Raw genomic sequence first — 24919 nt, forward strand, 5'->3', positions numbered from 1 at the left:
GAGAGAGCTTGGATTAGAACCCAGATTTGACTAAACCAAATTTCCAAGAGAAATGGGAGATCATCTCCTTGGGTTAATGAGTAAATAACTCTAAATAATGAGAAACAATGTGGCCTAATGGAAAGAGCATGGTCCTGGGAGTCAGAAGACCTGGGCTCTAATCTCAGGTCTGCCACAAATCTGCTGTGTGACTTTGGACAAGTGACTTTACTCACTGCTCCCATCTGCAAAATGGGGATTAATACTGTGAGAACCACATAGGACATGGACTGTATCCAAAGGCCTTCCCAGACTAATTCCCCCATTTCCTCAGCTCCCCCTCCCCTCCACGTCACCCCAACTCACTCCCTTTGCTCTACCCCCTCTCCCTGCTCCATAGCACTTGTATATATATATGTACATATCTATAATTCTATTTATTTATATTGATGCCTGTTTACTTGTTTTGATGTGTATATATCCATAATTCTATGTATTTATACTAATGCCTGTTTACTTCTTTTGATGTCTGTCTCCTCCCTTCTAGACTGTAAGCCCAGTGTGGGCAGGGATTGTCCCTCTTTATTGCTGAATTGTCCTTTCCAAGTGCTTAGTACAGTGCTATGCATACAGTAAGCACTCAATAAATATGATTGAATGAATGAATAAATGAATGAATGAATGAATGAATGAATGAGGACCCCACCTAATTTTCCTCTTCCACCATGAATGGTCGAAAGATTTGTTTTACACTGCCATTCAGTAAAATAGAGAATTGGTTAAAATGTGGGCTCTCTCACTTTGGTTTTGTATCAGATAATTCTCTGCAGCTCTCCAAAGTGATAATAGGTATTAACGATCTGAAAAACAAACATCCCGCAAACCATTAAGCCTTTGCTTCAGGTACCCAGGAGTTGGCAGGCATAGGGAGGGCTGTCCAGTGAAATGAGACTTTCTGGCAGGTATATCATATTCACAGACTGTGGCCTTTATCATCTCTCTCTTTCGACCCACATGTTCAATTTGTCAGCAAATCCTGTCTGTTCTACCTGCACAAAGTTGCTAAAATCTGCCCTTTTCTCTCCATCCAAACTGCTACCACCTTAATCCAAATACTTATCCTATCCCACCTTGATTACTGAATCAGTCTCCTCACTGCCCTCTTAGTGTGTGGGAGAGTACAATAAGACAGAATTGGTAGACATGTTCCCTATCCACAACAAGTCTTCAGAGAAGCAGCATGGCTCAGAGGAAAGAGCATGGGCTTTAAAGTCAGAGTTCACGAGTTCAAATCCCGGCTCCGCCAATTGTCAGCTGTGTGACTTCGGGCAAGTCACTTAACTTCTCTGGGCCTCAGTTCCCTCATCTGTAAAATGGGGGATCTGTGAGCCCCCCCTGGGACAACCTGATCACCTTGTAACCTCCCCAACGTTTAGAACAGTGCTTTGCACATAGTAAGAGCTTAATAAATGCCATTATTATTATTATATGCCCAGGAGTTCAATGTCTCCAGTCTGTCACCTTGAGAGTCCAGCCCCATGACCTCTCCCCACACTGGCTTTCCCCGAATGTTAAAACCCTGATAAACTGTGGCATTTTGGAAGTAAGACTGAGGATCATGGGGACTGTTCCCTCCTGTTATTGTTCATCTACCTATCTAGCCCTTCATCTTTTATTTCTTGAATTTTTAAATGCCCCCATTGTCTTCATTTGTTTATTTCTTCCTTATATTTGTCCTTCCCAACCTAGATTTTGAGCTGGGCAAAGTGTGGCACAGGGACCATTACTCAGCTGTTTATCTTATATTCACCCTAGCCCTTAGCATGTGCCAGGCCAGTAAATAATTAATGAATACCATTGCTAAATAACTGTTTTCTTGGTATTTGACAGAGATGAGGGAACTGAGGCACAGAGAAGTTAAGTGACTTGCCCAAAGTCACACAGCTGACAATTGGCAGAGCGGGAATTGAACCCATGACCTCCGACTCCAAAGCCCGTGCTCTTTCCACTGAGCCACGCTGCTTCTCAAAACATATAATTGTTTTGGAATTACTGTCTCAAAGACTTTTAATGATGTTTGAGACCTGCTGAAGTTTCCCAGTGGCTGAGAAACATACTCTGATATGAACTTCTAGGCCCCTTGTCACATGCTCAAGAATGGTGGCACAGAACAAATAGAACATGAGGAAGAAGGTCAAAAAGAGTATCTTTGCCTCCCACTTGACCGACCACATCTTTGTGGAATATCCCCCCAAGCGCTTAGTACAGTGCTCTGCCCCAATAAAATACCATTTGTTAATTGACTGATTGCTTAAGAGGATTAGTTGGTTTCTCAAGGCTGCCAGATTGACTTAGTTGTTGCAAGGATCTTTATCTATTTATACCAGACGCATTAGTAAAATGTGCAAAAACAGCATTGAGGTTATGGTGTTCTCTGTACTTCTGGGCCTGAAATGCTAAAAAGAGCAATTTTATCATGTTGTGTTTGGGTTTGAGACCATACAACAGTTCTGGTTAGTGCATGGTTAAATATGTTCTTCAAAAGTGGGTCCAGAACTTGTAGGAATCAGCTGGCTATAGACCCTCCTCGAACATCGTTTTCACCTCCATTAGGTGTGGAACTTGCTCTAAAGTTGAGAAGGGGCTACTATTGAAAGCTGTGCTTTTACTGCTCTTTCACACCATTGCCACCGTGATTTTCATACTTCAAATTTAGACCGAGGTGGTGAGGCCAAGAATAAATGAGTTGCGAAGTCATTGTGACCCAGTATTGATTAGATTACAATCTAAAAGGATTGTGCTTTCCAGAATCCTTCTTTTGGATAAGAATAAACTAATTGGGAATCCATTCATTCATTCATTCATTCATTCAATTGTATTTATTGAGCGCTTACTGTGTGCAGAGCACAGTTACTAAGCGCTTGGAAAGTACAAGTCGGCAACATATAGAGATGGTCCCTACCCAACAACGGGCTCACAGTCTAGAGGGATTCCATATTAAATACAATTTACCCAGGTGTTCTATTTTAGGAATGCCTCCAAAAGGTAAATTGCGGAGTGTGACATGGATGATTATCTGTCATAAAGGCTGTACACAAATGAGAAGCAAAAAATTTCCATTAAAATTCCTAATTTGTGGTGATTTTTGTATGAGGAAAACACTTGGTATAATAATACCTAAAGTTACAGAGAAAAACTCCCTGAAAATCTTCTTTCTTTCTGATACACAAAGACATTGATTCAATGTAGGCCCAACTGAATCAGATTGCCCTTGATTAGTACTTGAGAATCCTCAGTTTCTTTTTCAGGCTCCTTCCCTGCCTCCCTCCCTCTAAACGGGGTGTCCCTCAAGTCTTAATTCTGGGCCCCTTTCTATTCCCCAGCTACACCCACTCCCTTGGAGAACTCATTCACTCCCACAGCTTCAGCTACACCTCTATGCAGATGATTCACAGATCTATGTTTCCAGTCGTAACCTCTTTCCTTCTGTGCAGTCTCACATTTCCTCCTGACTTCAAGGCATCTTTACTTGTCTCTCCCACTGACACCTCAAACAAAAAATGACCAAAACAGAATTTCTCATCTTCCCACCCATCTTTTCGCTGTCTTTCCCATCACTGTACACAACACAACTATCCTCCCTGCCTCAGCATGGCTCAGTGGAAAGAGCCTGGGCTTGGGAGTCAGAGGTCATGGGTTCTAATCCCAGCTCCACCACTTGTCAACTATGTGACTTTGGTCAAGTCAGTTAGCTTCTCTGAGCCTCAGTGACCTCATCTGTTAAATGGGGATTAAGACTGTGAGCCCCACGTGGGACAACCTGATCACCTTGTAGCCCCCCCACCCCCCACCGCTTAGAACAGTTCTTTGCACATAGTAAACGCTTAACAAATGCCATTATTATTATTATTATTATAACTTTGACATTATCCTCTGTTCATCTCTCTCATTCAATCCACATGTTCAGTCTGTCCCCAAATCATTTTGGTACTACTTTCACAACATCACTAAATCTGACCTTTCCTCTCCATCCAATCTGCTCTACACTGACCCAAACATTTATTTTATTCTTCCATTCCTCCCAGGGTTATTTTTTGTTGCTGCCAGACCCTTTTCTTATGTTATTTTTAAGTGCTTACTGTATGCCAGACACTGTTCTAAGCACTGGGATAGACACAACATAATCAGGTTGGACAAAGTCCTTGTCCCACATGTGATTCACAATCGTAATCCCCACTGTATAGATGAGATAACTGAGGCACAGGGCAACAGTAACAATAATGATAGTATTTGTTAAGTAATGATAGTATTTGTTAAGTGCTAAATATGTGCCAAGCACTGTTTTAAGTGCTGGGGGAGATACAAGGTAATCAGGTTGTCCCACGTGGGGCTAACAATCTTAATCCTCATTTTACAGATGAGGGAACTGAGGCACAGAGAAGGTAAGTGACTTGCCCAAGGTCACACAGCAGACAAGTGGCAAAGCCAGGATTAGAACGTATGACCTCTGACTCTCAAGCCCGTGCTGTTTCCACTGAGCCATGCTGCTTCTCCTATGAAGTGACTTGCCCAAGGCCAAGCAGCAGACAAGTGGCAGAACCGGGATTAGAACCCAGGTATTTCTGACTCCCAGGACTATGCTGGGAGTCACTAGGTCGTGCTGCTTTGCAGTTTAGTCATTGCCCCGATTCAGCATTTAACAGAGTTGTTGCAGCACGACTGTTCCCTCTTTTGTATGGGAATGGTTTCTTCACCTGAAAATGAAGTGGGATTGATGGGTGGAGGACGGAGCAACTTTACCACACGATGACAAAGCACTCAGAAGCACATTATGAGAGGTTCTGTACTGTTCCAAAATGGAAAGTGTCAAATAGAGCTGGAAGACACATTCAAAAATCTATCTTGATCCCATTAGAAATGATCAGCCAATTGCGACTTAGGCAATTGATAATGGCATACTGAATCTTTCACATCTAGGCAGAAATTTGAATTTTCGTGAAGTTAGAAGGGACTCAAAATAATTTCTACTGGACGATTCCTCAGTTACATTTATGAAATGAGATGATTTCAATTCGGCTTCCTTTGAATGAATAATACTTTACATTAATAGAGGGCATTTAATCCCCCCAAATTCCGAGCATCTCTAATACATATAGAGAGTATATGGAACATGCAACTATCAAAGGCGAAAGTGGTGAGGTACTACATTTATGAAAAATACAATCGAAAGTAAATTGGCCAAACTAAGTGGAACTGAGGCTAGCTCTGATAATCAAAAGTTCACATGGCAACAGAACTGGGTTTGAGTATCCCATCAGCCAACATACCCAATTGTGTTCAGTTATTTTTATGAATGTTTATTATTAAAATTCAGTAGACTCTTCAATTTAGCTACCTAACAATTGAATTATTAGTTTTCTGCTGGGGTGTGCTGAAATGCAGCCATATCTGAAGGAAGGCCACTAATAGCATTAACCCTTTCAAAACTTTTTTTTAAAACACATTTGTATTCTTCCAACAAGCTTCCCTAGTTCCTAATGTAACGGATAAGACAGAGTGACAGATTTCTTGCCTAGAGCAAGAAGACAGCACTACAGCTCAAAGCAGCAGCCTTTCAACAGTAGCTATGTTGATGAGCTTTTCCGTTTAGCATGACTGTGGAGGTTCAAATGATGCTAAACTCCTGGAGGCAGGGACCATGTCTCTCCATTATGCTCTGCACATTGCTCTGCACATTGTAGATGCCCTGGAATTTCTGTTGACTGATAAACCACTCTGGCATCTTGTCCACCACCCTTCTCCAGAATTTGGAATTGCTGGTTTCCCAAAATGTTATTTTGCCAAAACATATGTTTTTCTTAGTTTTTACAAAGTGCCATATTTGGGAGGAAGTTAAATTATGTTTAACAGTCCTTTACATGAAAAAGCCCTCTGTAATCCAAGGTGCTCTTGAGTCTTCAGAACCTTCCAATCTATAGTCCTGGAAAATAAAAAGGCCCACTTTCCTCCTTAGAACTGGAATTCCCTTTTCCTTCAGCCTTTGCTCCAGTGGTTTTACTGTTTGCAAAGGCAATGCTACCCTATGGTAAAACGTTACTTACCAAGGGACAGAAAGTTTTTCCACAACAATGTCAAGAGTGATTTCAAAGTTATTCACTTGCCTGGAGATAATACCCAAATCCTATCTTTCAGAGCTTTCACTGTCCTATCTTCCCTTATCTTGGAGGTGCACATTAACGGGAACTCAGCAAGACAGCCTTGACACTAAGCATTGAAGAGACAAGTGCCGGAGAGTTACTCAGCGTGAGCTAAATTAAGAGCAGCTATTCCCTAAGGGATGGTGACCACTGCAAATCTCTCTCACATGAAGTCCCATATGTAAAGTCATTGTACCCAGGAGTCAGGCTAAAACATCTGGTTATATCTATGTTTCATCCTTTCTACGGGTTAATAAGACAGGCTCACCTTAAGCCTTCTGAGCCGTCATAGGGTTTTCTAGAATTTACTCCATGATGCTTCTTTATACATATATATATAGTATTTGTTAAGTGTTTAATATGTGCTAGGCACTATACTAAGCTCTAGGGTAAATCAGTCATTCAACCAATCATATGCACTGAGTGCTTACTGTGTGCAGAGAGCAAGCTAATCAGGTTGAACACAGTCCATGCCCTACATGGGGTTCACAGTCTTAATCCCAGTTTTACAGATGAAGTAACTGAGGGCCAGAGATAAGTGACTTGCAGAAGGTCACACAGCAGCTAAGTGGAGGAGCCGGTATTAATAATGATGATATTTGTTAAGCACTTACTATATGCCAGGCACTGTACTTTCATTCATTCAATTGCATTTATTGAGCGTTTACTGGGTGCAGAGCACTGTACTAAGCGCATGGAAAGTACAGTTCAGCAACATAAAGAGACAGTTCCTACCCAACAATGGGCTCACAGTCTAGAAGGGGGAGACAGACAGCAAAACAGAACAAGTAGACAGGTGTCAATACCATCAAAATAAATAGAATTATAGACATATACACATCATTAATAAAATAAATAGAGTAATAAATAAGTACAAATGTACACAAGTATTGTTGGGAGGGGAAGGGGGTAGAGCAGAGGGAAGGAGTAGGGTCGATGGGGAGGGGAGGAGGAGCAGAGGAAAAGGGAGGGGCTTAGTCTGAGAAGGCCTCCTGGAGGAGGTGAGCTCTCAATAGGGCTTTGAAGGGAGGAAGAGAGCTAGTTTGGTGGATGTGTGGAGGGAGGGCATTCCAGGCCAGAGGAAGGATGTGGGCCAGGGGTTGGCTAGGGGACAGGTGAGAACGAGGCAAAGTGAGGAGGTTAGTGGCAGAGGAGTGGAGTGTACGGGCTGGGCTGTTGAAGGAGAGAAGGGAGGTGAGGTAGGAGGGGGTGAGGTGATGGAGAGCCTTGAAGCCGAGAGTGAGGAGTTTTTGCTTCATGCAAAGGTTGATAGGCAACCACTGGAGATTTTTGAGGAGGGGAGTGACATGCCCAGATCATTTCTGTAGAAAGGTAATCTGGGCAGCAGAGTGAAGTATAGACTGAAGCGGGGAGAGACAGGAGGATGGGAGATCAGCAAGGAAGCTGATGCAGTAATCCAGTCAGGATTGGATGAGAGATTGAAACAGCAAGGTAGCAGTTTGGATGGAGTGGAAAGGGCAGATCTTGGGCGATGTTGTGGAGGTAAGAACAGCAGGTCTGGTGACGGATTGGATATGTGGGGTGAATGAGAGATTGAAGTCAAAAATGACACCAAGGCTGTCATCCTTGACTAAGTACCGAGTACATCCTTGACTGTACTAAGCACTGGGGTGAATACAAGCAAATCGGGTTGGACACAGTCCCTGTCCCACGTAGGGCTCACAGTCTTGATCCCCATTTTACAGATAAGGTAACAACCCAGAGAAGCCAAGTGACTTCCCCACAAGGTTACACAGCAGGCAAGTGGTGGAGTTGGGATTAGAACCCATGACCTTCTTACTCCCAGGCCGGTGCTCTACCCACTATGCCATGCTCACTATTAGAACCCAGGTTGTTCTGACTTCTAAGCCCATAATACACTAAGCAACGTTGCTTCTCTTTTATTACTCTTTTAAGAAATTTCAACTCTAATGATACTGGAAAATCCCCAAAGAAATGTTTACTAAATTAATATTTAGGTGGGTGAGTTTTTGTTGAGAGGTTAGTTTAGTAACAAAGGAATTTTGATCATTGAATCTCCTCTGTGGATAGTAGTGATGGAAAAGTGACATTTGTAAGCTTCCCTCTAGACTGTAAACTCATTGTGGGCAAGGAATGTATCCATTAAATTGTTATATTGTACTCTCCCAAGCTATTAGTACAGTTCCCTGCACAAATTAAGCTCTCAATAAATATAATTGATTGATTTATGTTCTTTGAGAAGTTGAGAATTTTAAACTTTGCTGTCCTTGGGCCTGAAACAGCTTTGGTCTCCATGGAATTTGTTTGAAGAAGGGTACTTGTAAGCACTTCCCAGCTGATGATGCCATGTACACTAAATGTAAAGAAAGTAAATATATTTCATATGTGTGTGTATGTGTATGTAGCTGTGTGTATGTGTGTGCATACAAATATGCATAGATGTTCTTTGAAGAGAATGTCATGTTTTGTCCATGAAGGGAATAATCAATAGTCTTTTCACAATCTCTGCTGGTAATTATAGCCTTATGCGGCACCTCAGTGTTTGTTAATTGCTATATGCCAAGTATTTGCCTGAGACTTCATTCTAGTTTTCTCTTGGTATCAAGAGGTGGTTGGTAAACAGTTTTGCCTCAGTATTGGTGAACTGATTGCATTTTAGAAAGTCACTGCGGATGAGAACAGCTTGCTATTTGATGTTGCTATCCCTTTTGAGATAGGAAACCAGATCTCTCAGCCATAGAAGGCTAGCTGGATATTGTGATTGCTCCGTAGACCTTCAGCTTGGCCTGAAGATTGAGTCTATATTCCTTCCACCCTCGGTCAATCCCCCCAGAAACACTCAACACTCAGGCTGTCTTTTTTTTTTTTTTAGTTCTTGCTTGTCTTTTGCATGGTCAGGTTGAAGATTATAATTTATGATTCAGGGTCTTCCATTCAGGTATAATGGGAAGTAACAAGAGCCAACCCAGGTGTCAAATTCAAGACTACACTTTCATGTTCAGGAGAGAAGTCATGAGCTGCTTGCTCTGGAGGTCATAATGGGATGAGCTTGGCTGCAGTTTGGCAACTGCCAAAGCAACAACATAGGGCTTTCTGTGTAGAACACTTAGCAGTGTGACCTAGTGGAAGGAGCACAGGGCTCGGAGTCTGAAGACTTGGGTTCTAATCTCAGCTCTTCCACTTTCCTGATAGTCCACCTTGGGCAAGTCACTTGACTTTCAATCAATCAATCAATTGTATTTACTGAGTGCTTGCTCTGGGCAGTACTGTCATTGAGACCTCACTATGTTTATTGTTATATTGTACTTTCCCAAGCACTTAGTACAGTGTTCTGCACACAGTAAGCACTTAGTAAATACAGTTGACTGACTAACTGGAAACAGCATTGTACTAAGCACTTGGGAGAGAACTATACAAAAGAGTTGGTAGACATATTCTCTGCCCACAATGACCTCACAGTCTAAAGGGGGAGACAGACACTAATATAAAAATAAATACCTCAGTTTTCTCATCTGTACAGTGAAGATTCAATGCCTGTTCTTCCTCCTACCTGTCCCTTTAGATTGTAAGCTCATTATGACCAGGGACACATGTCTGCTCATCCTGTTGTATTGTACTCTTCCAAGTACTTAGTACAGTGCTCTGCACATAGTAAGCACTCAATAAATACCATTGATTGATTGATATATGTAAGCCCTATGTGGGATGGGGACTTGGGTCCAAACTGATTATTTTATATCAATCCAGTGCTTAGTACAGTGCTTGTCATGCAGTAAGCAATTAATAAATCACATAAAAACAATTATTATTTTTATTAGACAGGTGCGTGATGAGATGATCTATAGCAAACAGTTTAGAAGACTTGCACAATGCTCAACAGTGGACATGAATTTTAGTGAGCAGTGTTACCACTTCCTACTTATTAACCTTTGCCAAGCTCCTGCAACCTATGCTAAGAGCTCCTCATGACAGCTTAGCAAAGACTCACTTTCTGGATAGGCTGGAAGCAGGAGCCACAGAAATTATTTAGAAAGTGAAATTGTGATAAACTATTTAGAAGCTGAAATTGTGAACCTCGCCTGAAGAAGGGTCCTTGTGATGAATTGCAGTTGTGATTATGGAGCTTGAATTGGGCAAGATCTCAGAAGTCATCAGTCTCGTGCAGAAGGGGAGCCTGGGGAGGGTATCTCAATTAACTGTAGCATTGAAGTCCTATTGTTTAATATGTAGTAAGGATGGAAAATGGGTTAGGCATCATATAGAGCAGGCAGAAGATCGTAGCTCTGCCTTCTAGGAGTTGATATTCTAAAATAACATGAGGGATGTAGAAAGGATCCCCATTTTTTTTCCACATCCAAAGTGTGATGAGTCAAGGCTTCTTGGCAGGTGGAGTCTGACCAGTGTTCTAAGCTTGGGGAGGAAGGGAGGGATAGAGCATGGGAAGGGGATCAGATGGAAGAGGTAAGAAGAGACTGACACTGTCCCCTTCTGGTTCTCCTCCTATCTCTCTGGCCGCTCATTCTCAGTTTCTTTCACTGGCTCCTCCTCTGCCTGCCACCCCCTAACTGTGGGGAGTTCCCTCAAGGTTCAGTTAAATAATAATAATAATTCTAAATGTGGTGTTTGTTAAGTGCTTTCCTGTGTTCCAGGCACTGTACTAAGCCCTGGGGTGGATACAAGGAAATCAGGTTGGACGCGGTCCCTGTTCACATGGAGCTCACAGTCTTAATCTCTATTTTACAGAGGAGGTAACTGAGGCCCAGAGAAGTGAAGTGACTTGCCCAAGGCCACACAGCAGAGCCAGGATTAGAACACATGACCTTCTGACTTCCGGGCCCATTCTCTATCCACCACACCAGGCTGCTTCAGTTCCCGGTCCCCTTCTATTTCCCGTCTATACCCATTCCCTTGGAGAACTCATTCACTCCAATGGCTTCAACTACCACATCTATGCAGATGATAACCCAAATCTACTTCTCCAGCCCTGATTTCTCTGTCAGCTCACCTTCCTCCTACCTTCAAGGCATCACTACTTAGATGTTCTCCTATCATCCCATACTTAATATGTCCAAAACTGAACTTATCTTTCTACCCAAACCCTCTTCTCCCTCTAACTTTCCCATCACTGTAGACAGCACCACCATCCTTCCTGTCTCACAAACCCGTAACCTTGGTGTTATTCTCGACTCCTCTCTCTTACCCAACCCACATATTCAGTCCATCACAGTCCTGTTGGTTCTGCCATCACAGCATTGCCAATATCTGCCCTTTGCACTCCATCCAAACTGCTACCACATTAATCCAATCACTTATCCTATCCCACCTTGATTATTGCCTGCCTCCTGTCTCTTCCCACTCCAGTCTACACTTCACTCTGCTGCCCGGATCATTTTTATACAAAAACTTTCAGTTCATGTTTCCCCACTCCTCAAAAAACCCCAGTGGTTACCCATCCACTTCCTCATCAAACAAAAACTCACCATTGGCTTCAAAGCACTCAATCACCTTGCCACCTCACCCCTTCCTACCTCACCTCTCTTACTACAATCCAGCCCATTGTAGTTTGCTCCTCTAATGTTAACCTTCTAACTGTACCGCACTCTCATCTATCTCACTGACAACCTTTTGCCCACACCAAACCTCTGGCCTGGAATGCTCTCTCTCTTCATATTCAATAGACAATCACTGTCTCCCCCTTCCAAATCTTACTGAAGGCACGTCTCCTCCAAGGGTCCTTCCCTAAGTCCTCCTTTCCTCTTCTCCCTCTCCCTTCTGCGTTGCCCTGACTTGCTCCCTTCATTCATACCCCACTCCCAGCCCCACAGCACTTAGGTACATATCTGTAATTTATTTATTAATGTCTGTCTCCCCCTCTAGACTGTAAGCTCACTGTGGACAGGGAAGGCAATGTGTCTGTTCATTGTTATATTTTACTCTCCCAAGAGCTTAGTACAGTCTTCTGCACACAGTAAGTGATCAATAAATATGATTGTTTGAATGAATGAAAGAGACAAGAAATAGGGGTGGAGGAGCCTAGCAACACAACCATTGATTCCTCAGTTTTCCACAAGCATTATCTGTTATGGAGGGGAAATGTAGTGGTGGGCACTCTGGGAACCAGTGGATCTCCATCACCTTCAGACTGAGTTTTTGCTGCCTTCAGCTCCCCATAGTTTTCATGGTCACCCCTTGCCACAGCCATCACAACCCAATTATTATTAGAGATCTTTATATTTTTTCTTTTATTCTTTCTCTATTTCCTTAACTTCTTGAGACCCTTGCTACTCAAAAAAGGTTGAACTTTTTCCAAAATGCCTCCTTTTATCAAATGACTTTTTGTGATTAAATTATTTAGTAAAAATATAAATCTAGCTGTCTTTTCCCTGCTTGCACCCTCTAGACTGTAGGTTTGTTGTGAGCGAGGAACCTGTCTACCCACTCTGTTATATTGCCCACTCCCAAGGTCTCAGTACAGCTCTGCACACCATAAACGCTCAATAAATACAACTGATTGATTGATTGTTAATAAACATTTCTGCAGTTAACTCATTCAGTGGACAATAGCGTCATAATGAAATGTTAAATGCTTTTCTGTTCTTGTAGTCATTTCCAAGAACCACAAAGTGGCTTAATTTTCTCCTAAGCAATTCTATTTTCAGCATTGAACATTCCTCTGAAACAAAAAGCTAATCATTTGGAAATCTCTGTTTTTACAAATGCAGGACAATTTCTGCAAAAACTCATCATCAGGCTGTTAACTTCAATATATTTGAAGGAATGGTGTGTCATGGAGTACCCCTGGTTACCATTTCAAGAGGCAAAGTGGTATATGAGGCTGGTGTTTTAAACGTCAAAGCCGGAGATGGAAAGTTCATTCCTCGCGAACCATTTGCTGACTACATTTACAAACGGGTCAAGCAAAGAGATCAGGTCAGTACAAAGTAACTTGGGCATAGAGGTTGTGGACATTGTAATCAATCAGTGGTATTTATCAAGTGCTTACTATGTGCAGAGCACTGTACTGAGTGCTTAGGAGAGTTCAACACAAAAGAGTTGGCAGGCTTATTTCCTGGTCACGAGCTGATAGTCTAGAAGATGAGGTTACTCTAGGATTTGTTTGACTACCACTGGCTTTCGATTCTGTGCTTCCCATTTCCTGCCCTATCCCTTGGCCTGTAAATAGGCCAGAGGGTCTAAAATGAGATTATATGTTGCCCTTTGAGTATAATTAGAGGGGAACTAACTAATAAAGGAATGATTGAAAGAAGAAAAGACCAGTGCTGGGTAACCACCCAAGACTGATTTGGTTCTGCAATGGGGAAATTGCATGTTATAATAATTATGGTATTCATTAAGCATTTATTATGTGCAAAGCACTTCTGAGCCTAATCTTTTCTATAGAAGAGATGGTACATATGCAGTGCAGGTTTGGTAGGCCTGAACAGCTGTCTTAGGGCCCCCAGTGATTCCAGCTTCAGAGAAAAGTGATGTATTAAGCACTTGCTAGATGTCTAGTGCTGTGCTATGTACCCTCCCCACCCCGGCACCCCCAGGGGGACTGGAACAGGCCTAGAGCTGATCCCAAAGTTCAGGTATATTCAAGAGCAAATCCTGCGTGGTCAGTGAATGCCAATGTCCACAACCAAGAGAGATTTTATAGAACAGTAACTAATTCTAGCTCTACCAAACAGCTCACTGGAGCATCTCTTCACCTTCTACACTTACTCTTCATACAGCTCTCACAACCAGACTAGAGTCAGACCAGCAATTGATAGTTTCAGGATCCTTTTTCGTTGGCTTCAAGGCTCTCCCCATCTATTAGCCCTCCCGACTCTCTTTTCTCAGCTAGCTCCCCTTGTTCCTCCCAAGCCAACAAAGCTGAACCTCCCGCCTCTGACCTCTCACCCTCTGACCTCTCACTGTGCTGTTCTACCTCCCTCCTCCACCTAATCCAGCAAATCCACATAAAATCCCTCCTTGGCCAACAGGTCTTCCCTGATTAATTTCCATCACCTCACCACATTAATCCATCAACCACCTCTTGCACTTTTACAGAAAACATGGTATTTGTTATGCCCTCACTATGTTCCAGGCACTGGACTAAGCACTGGGGTAGATACATTTTGGGCACAGTCCATGTCCCACATGAGGTTCACAGTCTTAATCCCTATTTAACACAAGCAACTGAGGCACGGATAAGTTAGGTCACTTGCCCAAGGTCACCCAGCAGACAAGTGACAGATCAGGGATTAGAAGAACCCAGATCCTTCAACTCCCAGGCCAGTGCTCTTTCCATTTGGCCATGATGCTTCACTTAGATATTTATTTATACTATACCTCAGCACATAAGTAACATATGTATAATCAATTACACATTTTAGTGTGAATGTCTAATTTGCAAATATTTTTGTGTGCATAACCCCCATTGGAGTATAAGCTTGTGCGGGGCAGAGAATGTGTCTGTCACATGCTTTTGTACTTTCCCAAGCACTTCATAGTAATGGTAGCAGTAGTAGTAATAGTTGTAGTAGTATTTACTGAGCACTGACGGAGTGCAATACATGTTAATAAGCACTCAGGAAGTACAAAACAGAGAAGTCATATTTTTATTGAGCACCCACGGGTTTTAGTATATGGTGCTATGTACTCAGGAAGGACAAAATAGATAAAGATGTATTGTATCTTGTGGGTGTTCAATAAGTACTTTTACTAATACTCCCACTATTAGATAAAAACAACCAGGCACCTGAATACTGTAGCCTGGTAAAGTTGGAATGATTATAGATATCTTTATTTTTTCCCTCTCTGCTCTCCATCTCTTCTACTTCCTAGAGTATGTGGGGATGCTTTGGCCATCCTAGAGTGCCCTTTTATAGAGGAATGGGCTAGCCCTGCCATCCTATGTGGGCTAAGCATTATTGTGCTTCTTTGCCCTCTTAAACATGTAGCCCAGGGAAGAGCTGACAAGCAGATACAGTCCCCCTCCCATCGTCCTGATGGGAAAGGATGTATATGGACTGAGGAATAATACAAATTTCTAGACCCAAGGATAAAGGAGACAAATGATCACATTTATGGTCTATCTATCTATCTATCTGTGATATTCTTAAGGATACAGACTGTAATAAAAAAAATGATAGAATATATGAGAATTCTGACAGAACTTTTGGAGAATTACCCATTTTCTCTCTGATTTACTACCTGGCTTGTCTTATGCTGCCGAGTCATTTCTGACTCATAGCGAATCCATGGACACATCTCTCCCCGAGTGCCCCATCTCCATCTGCAATCATTCTGGTAGTGTATCCCATAGAGCTTTCTTGGTAAAAATACAGAAATGGTTAACCATTGCCTCCTTCCATGCAGTAAACTTGAGTCTCCACCCTCGACTCTCTCCCATGAGGCTGATGCCCAGCACAGTTGAGTTTTGATTTATAGCGGATTTCCTTCCACTTGCTAGCCACTGCCCAAGCTAAGAATGGAATGAGTAATGCCTCTTCTTGACTCTCCCTCCTGTAGCCAATATGAGTAGACTACTGAAAACTCTCCAGGTGCGATACTGAGAGGGGAATTTATTACTTAGAAGGTGGTATTTTTTCACAAATCATTTTGCATATTCTTAGCAAACAAATATGGGGATGTGCATGAAACCCAAAGGAAAAGAAATTCTGCAATGAGACTTCGCAGACTTTACCCTTTTGAAATGCATTACAAAAACTTCATAAAATTATTGAAAGGGAAATTGTTAGGAAACATAATGAATTCAATTTTCCCTTACTGTTTACTAATGGGTTATATCATTTTGTCAGTGTTTGACAAATGACCAGCACTCGTTCAAGGCCACAAATTCATTCATTCATTCATTCATTCAATGAATTCAATCATATTTATTGAGTGCTTACTGTTTGCAGAGCACTGTACTAAGCGCTTAGGAAGTACAAGTCAGCGTGGCTCAGTGGAAAGAGCCCGGGCTTTGGAGTCGGAGGTCATGGGTTCAAATCCCGGTTCCGCCAATTGTCGGCTGTGTGACTTTGGGCAAGTCACTTAACTTCTCTGTGCCTCAGTTCCCTCATCTGGAAAATGGGGATTAAGACTGTGAGCCCTCCCATGGGACAACCTTATTACCTTGTAACCTCCCCATCACTTAGAACAGTGCTTTGCACATAGTAAGTGCTTAATAAATGCCATTATTATTATTATTATTATTATTACAAGTCGGCAACATATAGAGATGGTCCCTACCTAACAACAGGCTCACAGTCTACAAGGGGGAGACAGACAACAAATCACAACAGGTAGTCAGGTGTCAATACCATCAGAATAAATAGAATTATAGCTATATACACATCATTAATAAAATAAATATAGTAAATATGTACAAATAAAATAAATAGAGTAATAAATATGTACAAATATATACAAGTGCTGTGGGGAGGGGAAGGGGGTAGGGCGGGGGGGGCGATGGGGAGGAGAGGAGGAAGAGGAGAGGAAAAAAGGGGGGTCTCAGTCAGGGAAAGCCTCCTGGAGGAGGTGAGCTCTCTGTAGGGCTTTGAAGGGAGGAAGAGAGCTAGTTTGGTGTATGTGTGGAGGGAGGGCATTCCAGGCCAGAGGAAGGATGTGGGCCAGGGGTCAGTGATGGGACAGGCGAGAATGAGGCAAAGTGAGGAGGTTAGCGGCAGAGGATCAGAGTGTATGGGCTGGGCTGTAGAAGGAGAGAAGGGAGGTGAGGTAGGAGGGGGTGAGGTGATGGAGAGTCTCGAAGCCTAGAATGAGGAGGTTTTCTTCATGCAAAGGTTGATAGGCAACCACTGGAGATTTTTGAGGAGGGGAGTGACATGCCCAGAGCATTTCTGTAGAAAGATAATCTGGGCAGCACAGTGAAGTGTAGACTGAAGCAGGGAGAGACAGGAGGATGGGAGATCAGCAAGGAGGCTGATGCAGTAATCCAGTCAGGATTGGATGAGAGATTGAACCAGCAAGGTAGCAGTTTGGATGGAGAGGAAAGGATGGATCTTGGGTGATGTTGTAGAGGTGAGACCGGCAGGTTTTGGTTATGGATTGGATGTGTGGGGTGAATGAGAGAGCAGAGTCAAGGATGACACCAAGGTTGCGGGCTTGTGAGACGAGAAGGATGGTAGTGCCATCTACAGTAACGGGAAAGTCAGGGAGAGGACAGGGTTTAGGAGGGAAGATAAGGAGTTCAGCTTTAGACAAGTTGAGTTTTAGATGGCGGGTAGACATTCAGATGGAGATGTCCTGAAGGCAGGAGGAGATACAAGCCTGGAGTGAGGGAGAGAGAGCAGGGGTGGAGATGTAGATTTGAGTATCATCAGCATAGAGATGACAGTCGAAGCCATGGGAGCAAATGAGTTCCCCAAGCAATTGAGTATAGATAGAGAACAGAAGGGGTCCAAGAACTGACCCTTGAGGAACCCCTATGATAAGGAGATGGAAGGAGGAGGAGGAGCCTGCAAAGGAGATTGAGAATGAATGGCCAGAGAGATAAAAGAAGAACCAGGAGAGGATGGAGTCTGTGAAGTCAGGGTTGGATAGTGTGTTGAGGAGAAGGGGGTGGTCCACAGTGTCGAAGGCAGCTGAGAGGTTGAGGATGAACCCATCAAGATATATTAACTTTTTATGTTTTTTAATTTTATAAAATGAATGAACTGGTATATTATTTCCTTTAGTGCTTCTCGCTCTTTGGATGCATGAAAGGTAAGGGCAAATGTTTCCACAGTTGTGTCAAACTCATCTCTATGGATGATTCTCTTCTGCATTTATAGAGTCACATGTAATCCAAACTTTAGAAAAGAAGGAAATGATTAATGAATTCTTTAGAAAATGATTATCATTAATAGCATAATTATTAAAGAGAAAAAGGAAATTAAATTGGATAATAGCAATATCTCTATTAATTTTCTTAGAGATATATATGTGAATGGGAAGTACCTTCGTGGGAACTGAGACTGGGGTCCAAGATGAATGAGCAGGAAAATGGCAGGGAAGGGAGCAAAAATTGATATAGAAAGACAGAGAAAAATACACAATCAAATGACCAAGCATTAATTGAGCAGAGCCCCATACTAAGCCATTGGGAATCCCCTGAGGGGTAGGGACCAGATATAAATCCCACTCATGTGTTCTCTCCCAGCACGTAATATAGTGTTCTGTCCACAGTAAGTGTTTAATATATACTCCTATTAATAAATATTAATAATAATAACAATTATGGTATGTGTTAAGCACTTACCACGTGTCAAACACTATTCCAAGTGTTGGGGTAAATACAGATAATCAGATTGGACACATTGCCTGTCCCACATGGGGCTCACAGTCTTAATCTTATCTTACAGATGAGGTGACTGAGGCCCAGAGAAGTGAAGTGACTTGCCCAAGGTCAAGTGGCAGAGCTGAGATTAGATCCCATGTCCTTCTGACTTCCAGGCCTGTGCTCTATCCATTATAGTATAATTGGTTTTACATGATTCCTGCCCTGATGGAACTTACAATCCACTGGGGAGATATACACTTAAATAAATTACAGATAGGAGGAAGTAGCAGAGTATATGTGATACAGTTGTAAATTCTCCAGAGGTTTTGAGTAATTAGATGGCACAGAAGGGCTGAAGTAGAAGTTAGGGGCAATCGAGTGGGAGGAATAGAGAGTTATCTCAAAGAGATGTGATTTCAAGAGGGCTTTGAAAATGGAGAAAACTGAGGTATGAAGGTAGAAGGTAGAGGGAGATGCTTACTGTATGCAGAATACTGTACTAAGTGCTTACTTTGTGCAAAGTACTCTACTTAGTGCTTAGGAGAGTATGATATGACTGGTAGACATGATTCCTGCTCTCAAGGAGCTTACCAGTAGGTTCAGAAGGGCATGAGCAGGAGGTCAGCCGCAGAAGATGCAAGAAAGAGACACAATGAGTAGCTTAGAGGAGTGAAGAGTGTAAGCTGGAGTGTGGTGAGAGAAGAGAATGGATATCTAGGAGGGCAAGAACTAAGTGTCTTAAAGTTAAGGGTCAGGAGTTTCTGCTTGTTATGGATAAGAATGGACAACCATTAGCTGTGTTTCTGAGAACCTGAAAGATGCATAAGAATGATGTTTTAGAAAAATGATCTGTGCAGTGGAGTGACATGTAGGCTGGAGAGGGGAAAGACTGGAGATAGGAAGATCCTCAAAAAACCTTGTGAAGTAGTCAAGCCAGGGTCAATCAATCAAACAGTCAATGCTATTCACTGAGCACTTATTGTGTGCAGAAGACGGTACAAAGTGCTTGGGAAAGTACAGTACAACAGAGTTGGTAAACACGATCCCTGTCAACAAGGAGCTAACAATCTATAATGAGGAACAGACATTAAAATAAACCACGGATAGGAGAAATGGCATATTATAAGGTATGTACACAAGCACTGTGGGGCTGGGGTAAGTATCAAAGTGCTTTAAGGAGTACACAACTAAGTGTGTAGTTGATACAGAGGAGAGAGCAGATAGGAGACATAGGGGCTAGGTGAGGGAAAGCCTCTTGGAAGAGACATGATTTTAAGAGGGCTTTCAATTAATCATATTTATCGAGCACTTACTGTGTGCAAAGCACTGTACTAGGTGCTTGGGAGGTACAATATAAACAATAAACAGACACATTCCCTTCCCACAGTGAGCTTACAGTTTAGAGAGGGAGACAGGCATTAATAGAAATACATAAATTACAGATATGTACATAAGTGCTGTGGGGTTAGGAGAGGAATGAATAAAGGGAGCAAGTCAGGGTGATGCAGAAAGGAGTGGGAGAAGAGGAAAGGAGGGCTTAGTCAGGGAAGGCCTCTTGGAGGAGATTTATCTTCAATAAGGCTTTGAAGGAGGGGAGAGTATCTGTTGAATACAAGGGGGAAGGGCATCCCAGGCCAGAGGTAGGGGGTGGGCTAGGAGTTGGCTGGGATATAGATGAAATTGAGCCACAGTGAGAAGGTTAACGTTAGAGGAGAGAAGTGTGCAGGCTATGTTATAGTAGAATAGCTGGGTGAGGTAGGAAGGGGTGAGGTGGTGGAGTGCTTTAAAGCCAGTGGTGAGGAGTTTTTGTTTGATGCGGTGGTGGATGGGCAACCATTGGAGTTGTTTGACACGGAGGTCGATAGGCAACCACCAGAGGTTTTGAAGGAGTAGGAGATATGGACTGAAACATTTTTCAGAAAAATGATCCGGGCAGCAGGGTGAAGTAAAGACTGGAATGGGGAAAGAAAGGAGTCAGGGAGGTCAGTGAGGAGGCAGCATGGCCTAGGAAAAGAGAACAGAGGACTTGGGTTTTAATTCCAGTTCTTCCACTTGTCTGCTGTGTGACCTTAGGCAAGTCACTTTGTTTCTCTGTGCCTCAATTATTTCATCTATGAAATGTGGATGAAGTCCTCCAGCTGGTTTAGACTATGAGCCCTGTGTGGGACAGGGACTGTTCTGCCTGATCATCTTCTATCTACCTCAGCACTTAGAATAGTGCTTGATATGTAATAAGTGCTTAACAAATACCATAAAAAAGAGGCTGATGCTGGTCAAGGAGGAAAATAGAGAGGAAAGGGTGGGTTTTAGCAATGTAGTGGAGATAGAACCGACAGGATTTCATGACAATTTGAATGTGTGGGTTGAATGAGAGAGATAATAAGAAGGTTAAAGGCTTCTGGGACAGGAAAGATGGTGATGCTATCTAAAATGATAGGAAAATCAGTGGGAGAAGCAGCATGGCTCAGTGGAAGGGCATGGGCTTGGGAGTCAGAGGTCATGGGTTCTAATCCTGGCTCCACTGCTTGTCAGCTGTGTGACTTTGGGCAAGTCACTTTACTTCTCTGTGCCTCAGTTACCTCATCTGTAAAATGGGGATTAAGATTGTGAGCCCCTCATGGAACAACGTCATCACCTTGTATCCTCTCCAGCACTTAGAACAGTGCTTTGCACATAGTAAGTGCTTAACAAATACTAAAATTATTATTACAATGATAGGAAAGGAATGGGAGGGCAAGAGAAGCTGCAGTGGCCTAGTGGATGGAGCAAAGGCCCGGGTTTCAGGAGGACCTGGATTCTAGTCCCAGCCCTGCCATCTTTCTTATGTGTGACCTTGGGCCAGTCACTTTACCTCTCCATGCCTCAGTGAACCTCATCTGTAAAATGGGGACATGGAATGTGTCCAACCCAATTAGCTTGTTTCTACTCCGGAGCTTAGGATGGTGCTTGGCACATAGTAAATGCTTAAACAAATACCACACAAAAAAAGTTAGTCACCTCAAACACACAAGCTGAGAGTGCATAGTCTCATCTAGTTCATCCTTGTGGGGGCCAGGCTGGTCACAGGGACAGGAAAGCAGCTGGGCAGACCTAAAGGGGAGACCATCCTGCCCATACTCTATCAGCAATCAGACTGTAGCTTCTGACTGCAGCGGGATGGGGTGGCTGGTGGGTCGGGGTGGGGTTTCTGCTACTACCAAGGGCCTCTCTGTGCGTGTCTAGTGCCAAGATGGCTGGGTAAGAGAAGGAACAGTCTTAGCCCAGAGCAAAGAGCTAGGCTGGTGACAGAGGGATCGCTCCCCAGTTGGGGTCTGTCACATGTCCATGCTGCACCTGGCTGGTGAGATCCCAGATGTCTGAACCCATGTTTGAGTTGGAGATCTATTAGATGAAGGATTCATTGACGCGAATGTGATCACACATCGTTCTGTTCCCTTCTCTTTGCCTTTCAAAACACTTTAACAGCATTTCATTGAGAACTCATGAACAAAGAGGATCACCTCCAGAATGTGTGAGAATATCTAATGCCGTACTTGATTAAGGCAGTCAGCAGAGAGTCGAGACACGTTGGTATTCAACAGATGGGACAAAGTGGGGTGGCAGGAGGTCAAACTCGAACAGTGGGGCAGTCTGAATGGGGTAGGATCAGCAACACAGTGAAGAAGGAATAAATCGGTGAGAGGAAAGGATCTAAAAATAAGAAAAAGGAGGCAAACAATCAATCGATCGTATTTTTTGAACACTTCCTGTGGAAAGAGAGCTTGGGAGAGTACAGTATAACAGAGATAGTAGACACATTCCATGCCTGCAAGGAGCTTGAAGTTTAGAGGGAGCATAGGGATCAGAAGGACTACTGGGACTGGAAATTATTTTCTTTTGGAAAAGTTTGTGCTTTCAGTTCAGATATATCTCACAACAGGCATAAGTGCTCTTTTAAACATTTTACTTAATGCTTTTTCTGGTAACTTCATTTTTACTTCTAAAATCATCATTAAAATGGGAAATATGCAGATGAGTGTTAATTCCACCAATAGTGGCATATGGCTAATGCCTCAATCAATCAATCAATCAATTTATTGAGCAGCAACTGTGTGCAGAGCACTGTACTGAGCACTTGGGAGAGTACAATATGTAGAGTGGTAAACATGTTCATTGCTCACAATGAGCTTGCAGTCAGGTCGGGGAGACAAGCATTAATATAAATAAATAAATTACCAATGCGTAAATAAATGCTGGAGCACTGAGAAAGAGGTGAATAAAGGGTGCAAATTAAGTGCAAAAGCAATGCAGAAGGGAGTGGGGGAAGAAATGAGGGCCTAGTCAGGGAAGGCCTCTTGGAGGAGAAGTGTCTTTAATAAGGCTTTGAAGGTAGGGGAGTGATCATCTCTCAGGTATAAATAAGGAGGGAGTTCCAGGCCAGAGGCAGGATGTGGGTGAGAAGTTGGTCAGATGGACTAGATGGAGGTAGAGTGAGTAGGTTGGCATCAGAATAGCAAAGTATGTGGGCTGGCTGATATATTATAAGATGGGGAAAGCTAGTGGAGAACTTTAAAGCTGACAAAATAGGATCCTGAAACTATCGATTTCTGGTCTGACTCTAGTCTGATTGTGAGAGCAGTGTGAAGTTGAGGTGAAGAAGGTGACTAGATGCTCCAGTGAGACGTTAGGTAGTGCTAGAGGGAGTGCCTGTTCTATAGAATCTCTCTTGGTTGTGAATATTGACATTCACTGGCCACCCAGGATCTGATCTTGAATATCAAATAGATTGTCCAATTAGAAAGGTTTGCACTTTAATGAAGAATGCAATATAAGCTCCATCTAGACTGTAAGCTCATTGTGGGCAGGTAGTGTGTCTATTTATTGTTATATTGTATTCTCCCAAGCACTGTTTATTGTACAGTGCTTTGCACACAGTAAACACTCAATGAATATGATGGATTGATTGAATGAATAATTAGTTACCCCATCTGTAAAATGTGGATTCAGTACCTGTTCTCCCTCTTACTTAGACTGTGAACCCCAAGTGGGAGAGGGACTGTATCCAGACTGATTAACTTGTACCTACTCCATTACAGAGCTAGAACAGAGTTGGACACACAGTAAGCACTTAACAAATACTTTACAAAAAATCAGGACAATTCAAATTCCCTTATTCCCCAGGTAGATAAGGCTCATTTTCAAACTTCTGCTGAAAAATTATCTTTCAATAGCACTAGTTTCTCTTTTTTGCTTAGGGCCCCTGTGAGTGTTTTATGCACTATAAACTCATACTAGTGCAAGTTTCTAGCTGTGGGAATCAGAGTGAGATCTATCCATGTGAACTCAGCACTTAAGACAAAAGTCAACACATCTGTGAAAGGACAGGGATTTATTTAATATTGAATTATAGGTTCATGCCTGCTATACTAAGAGGCGAACCCAGAGTAACAATAAATCTAGGTGCTAAAAAAGGGAATTTGAATTGCAGTAGTGTCCTGTCATCCAGTGGAGGATAGCTGTGACACTAAAGAGAAGGAATAAATCTGGTTTTCCCTTTAGAGTTTGGAGGTATCCTCTGAGATGAGTGTGGAGTTGAAGTAAAGACATTTTGGCCTTCCCTGAATTTTGAGGCAGTGTAGTGCCTGGGTCACCAGAAAGCAGAAATCAGGAAGGAAATGTAAAAAGAAAGTAGCATTTTCAGCACAGCTTTACCTGAGGACTGCACTTACGACAGAATGGATGCATCATGAGGTCCTAGGTCTTGCCCTGCAGGGAGACTGACACTATGATCACTCTGAAAAGTTGGAAATTTTGAGGCCCTCCATCCATAGCTAGCCCTGGAGGACTATGATTGCTTTTCACTGAACTGCTTCTGATGACTTTTTTTTCTTAATATTGCTATGCTTTTATGGACTTTTTTAAACGGTATACTTTAAGCCCCTTACTATGTTCCAGGCACTGTACTTAGCACTGGGATAGATACAGGAGAATCAGGTTGGACATAGTACATGTCCCACATGGGGCTTACAGTTTTAATATCCATTTTAGATGTGAAGTAAATGAGTCCCAGAGAAGGGAAGTGACTTACTCAAGGTCACACGGAAGACAAGTGACGGAATTAGGATTAGAATCCCGGTCCTTTTTACTCCCTGGCCTGTGCTTTATCCACTAGGGCATACTGTTTCTCTCAGTACTGACATTATCAGTAGTGTTTGAAAGATGGATTTTTTTTTATGTGTTTTATCTCCTCTCATTTTAATAGTTGTAGTAGTAGTAATAGTAGTAGTAGTGGTATATTTTGAGTACCCACTGGATGCAGTTCACTGCAGAAAACACAACAGAAGTATGACACTAGCCTGTAAATTTATTGTGGTCAGGGAATATGTCTACCAACTCTGTTGCACTGAACTCTCCCAAGGGCTTAGTACAGTGTGCTGCACACAGTAAGTGCTCAAAAAATACCATTGTTGTTCACGTTTCAACCGTGTGACCAGAATAAATATATTTAATA

The 24919-nt window shown here is 42.6% G+C and overlaps 1 protein-coding gene across 1 annotated transcript in view; it reads left to right on the plus strand.

Annotated features, from left to right (window-relative positions):
- DPYS (dihydropyrimidinase) overlaps positions 1 to 24919 on the plus strand; it is a 98288-nt gene that overhangs the window by 66820 nt on the left and 6549 nt on the right. Inside the window, exon 8 of the mRNA XM_038744496.1 lies at positions 12881 to 13088. Within this exon, the coding sequence (XP_038600424.1) occupies positions 12881 to 13088 (208 nt within the window). The remainder of the gene's footprint in view (positions 1 to 12880; positions 13089 to 24919) is intronic.

Source organism: Tachyglossus aculeatus, chromosome 4, assembly GCF_015852505.1.
Source record: "Tachyglossus aculeatus isolate mTacAcu1 chromosome 4, mTacAcu1.pri, whole genome shotgun sequence".
In the NCBI taxonomy this organism is placed as follows: Eukaryota; Metazoa; Chordata; class Mammalia; order Monotremata; family Tachyglossidae; genus Tachyglossus; species Tachyglossus aculeatus.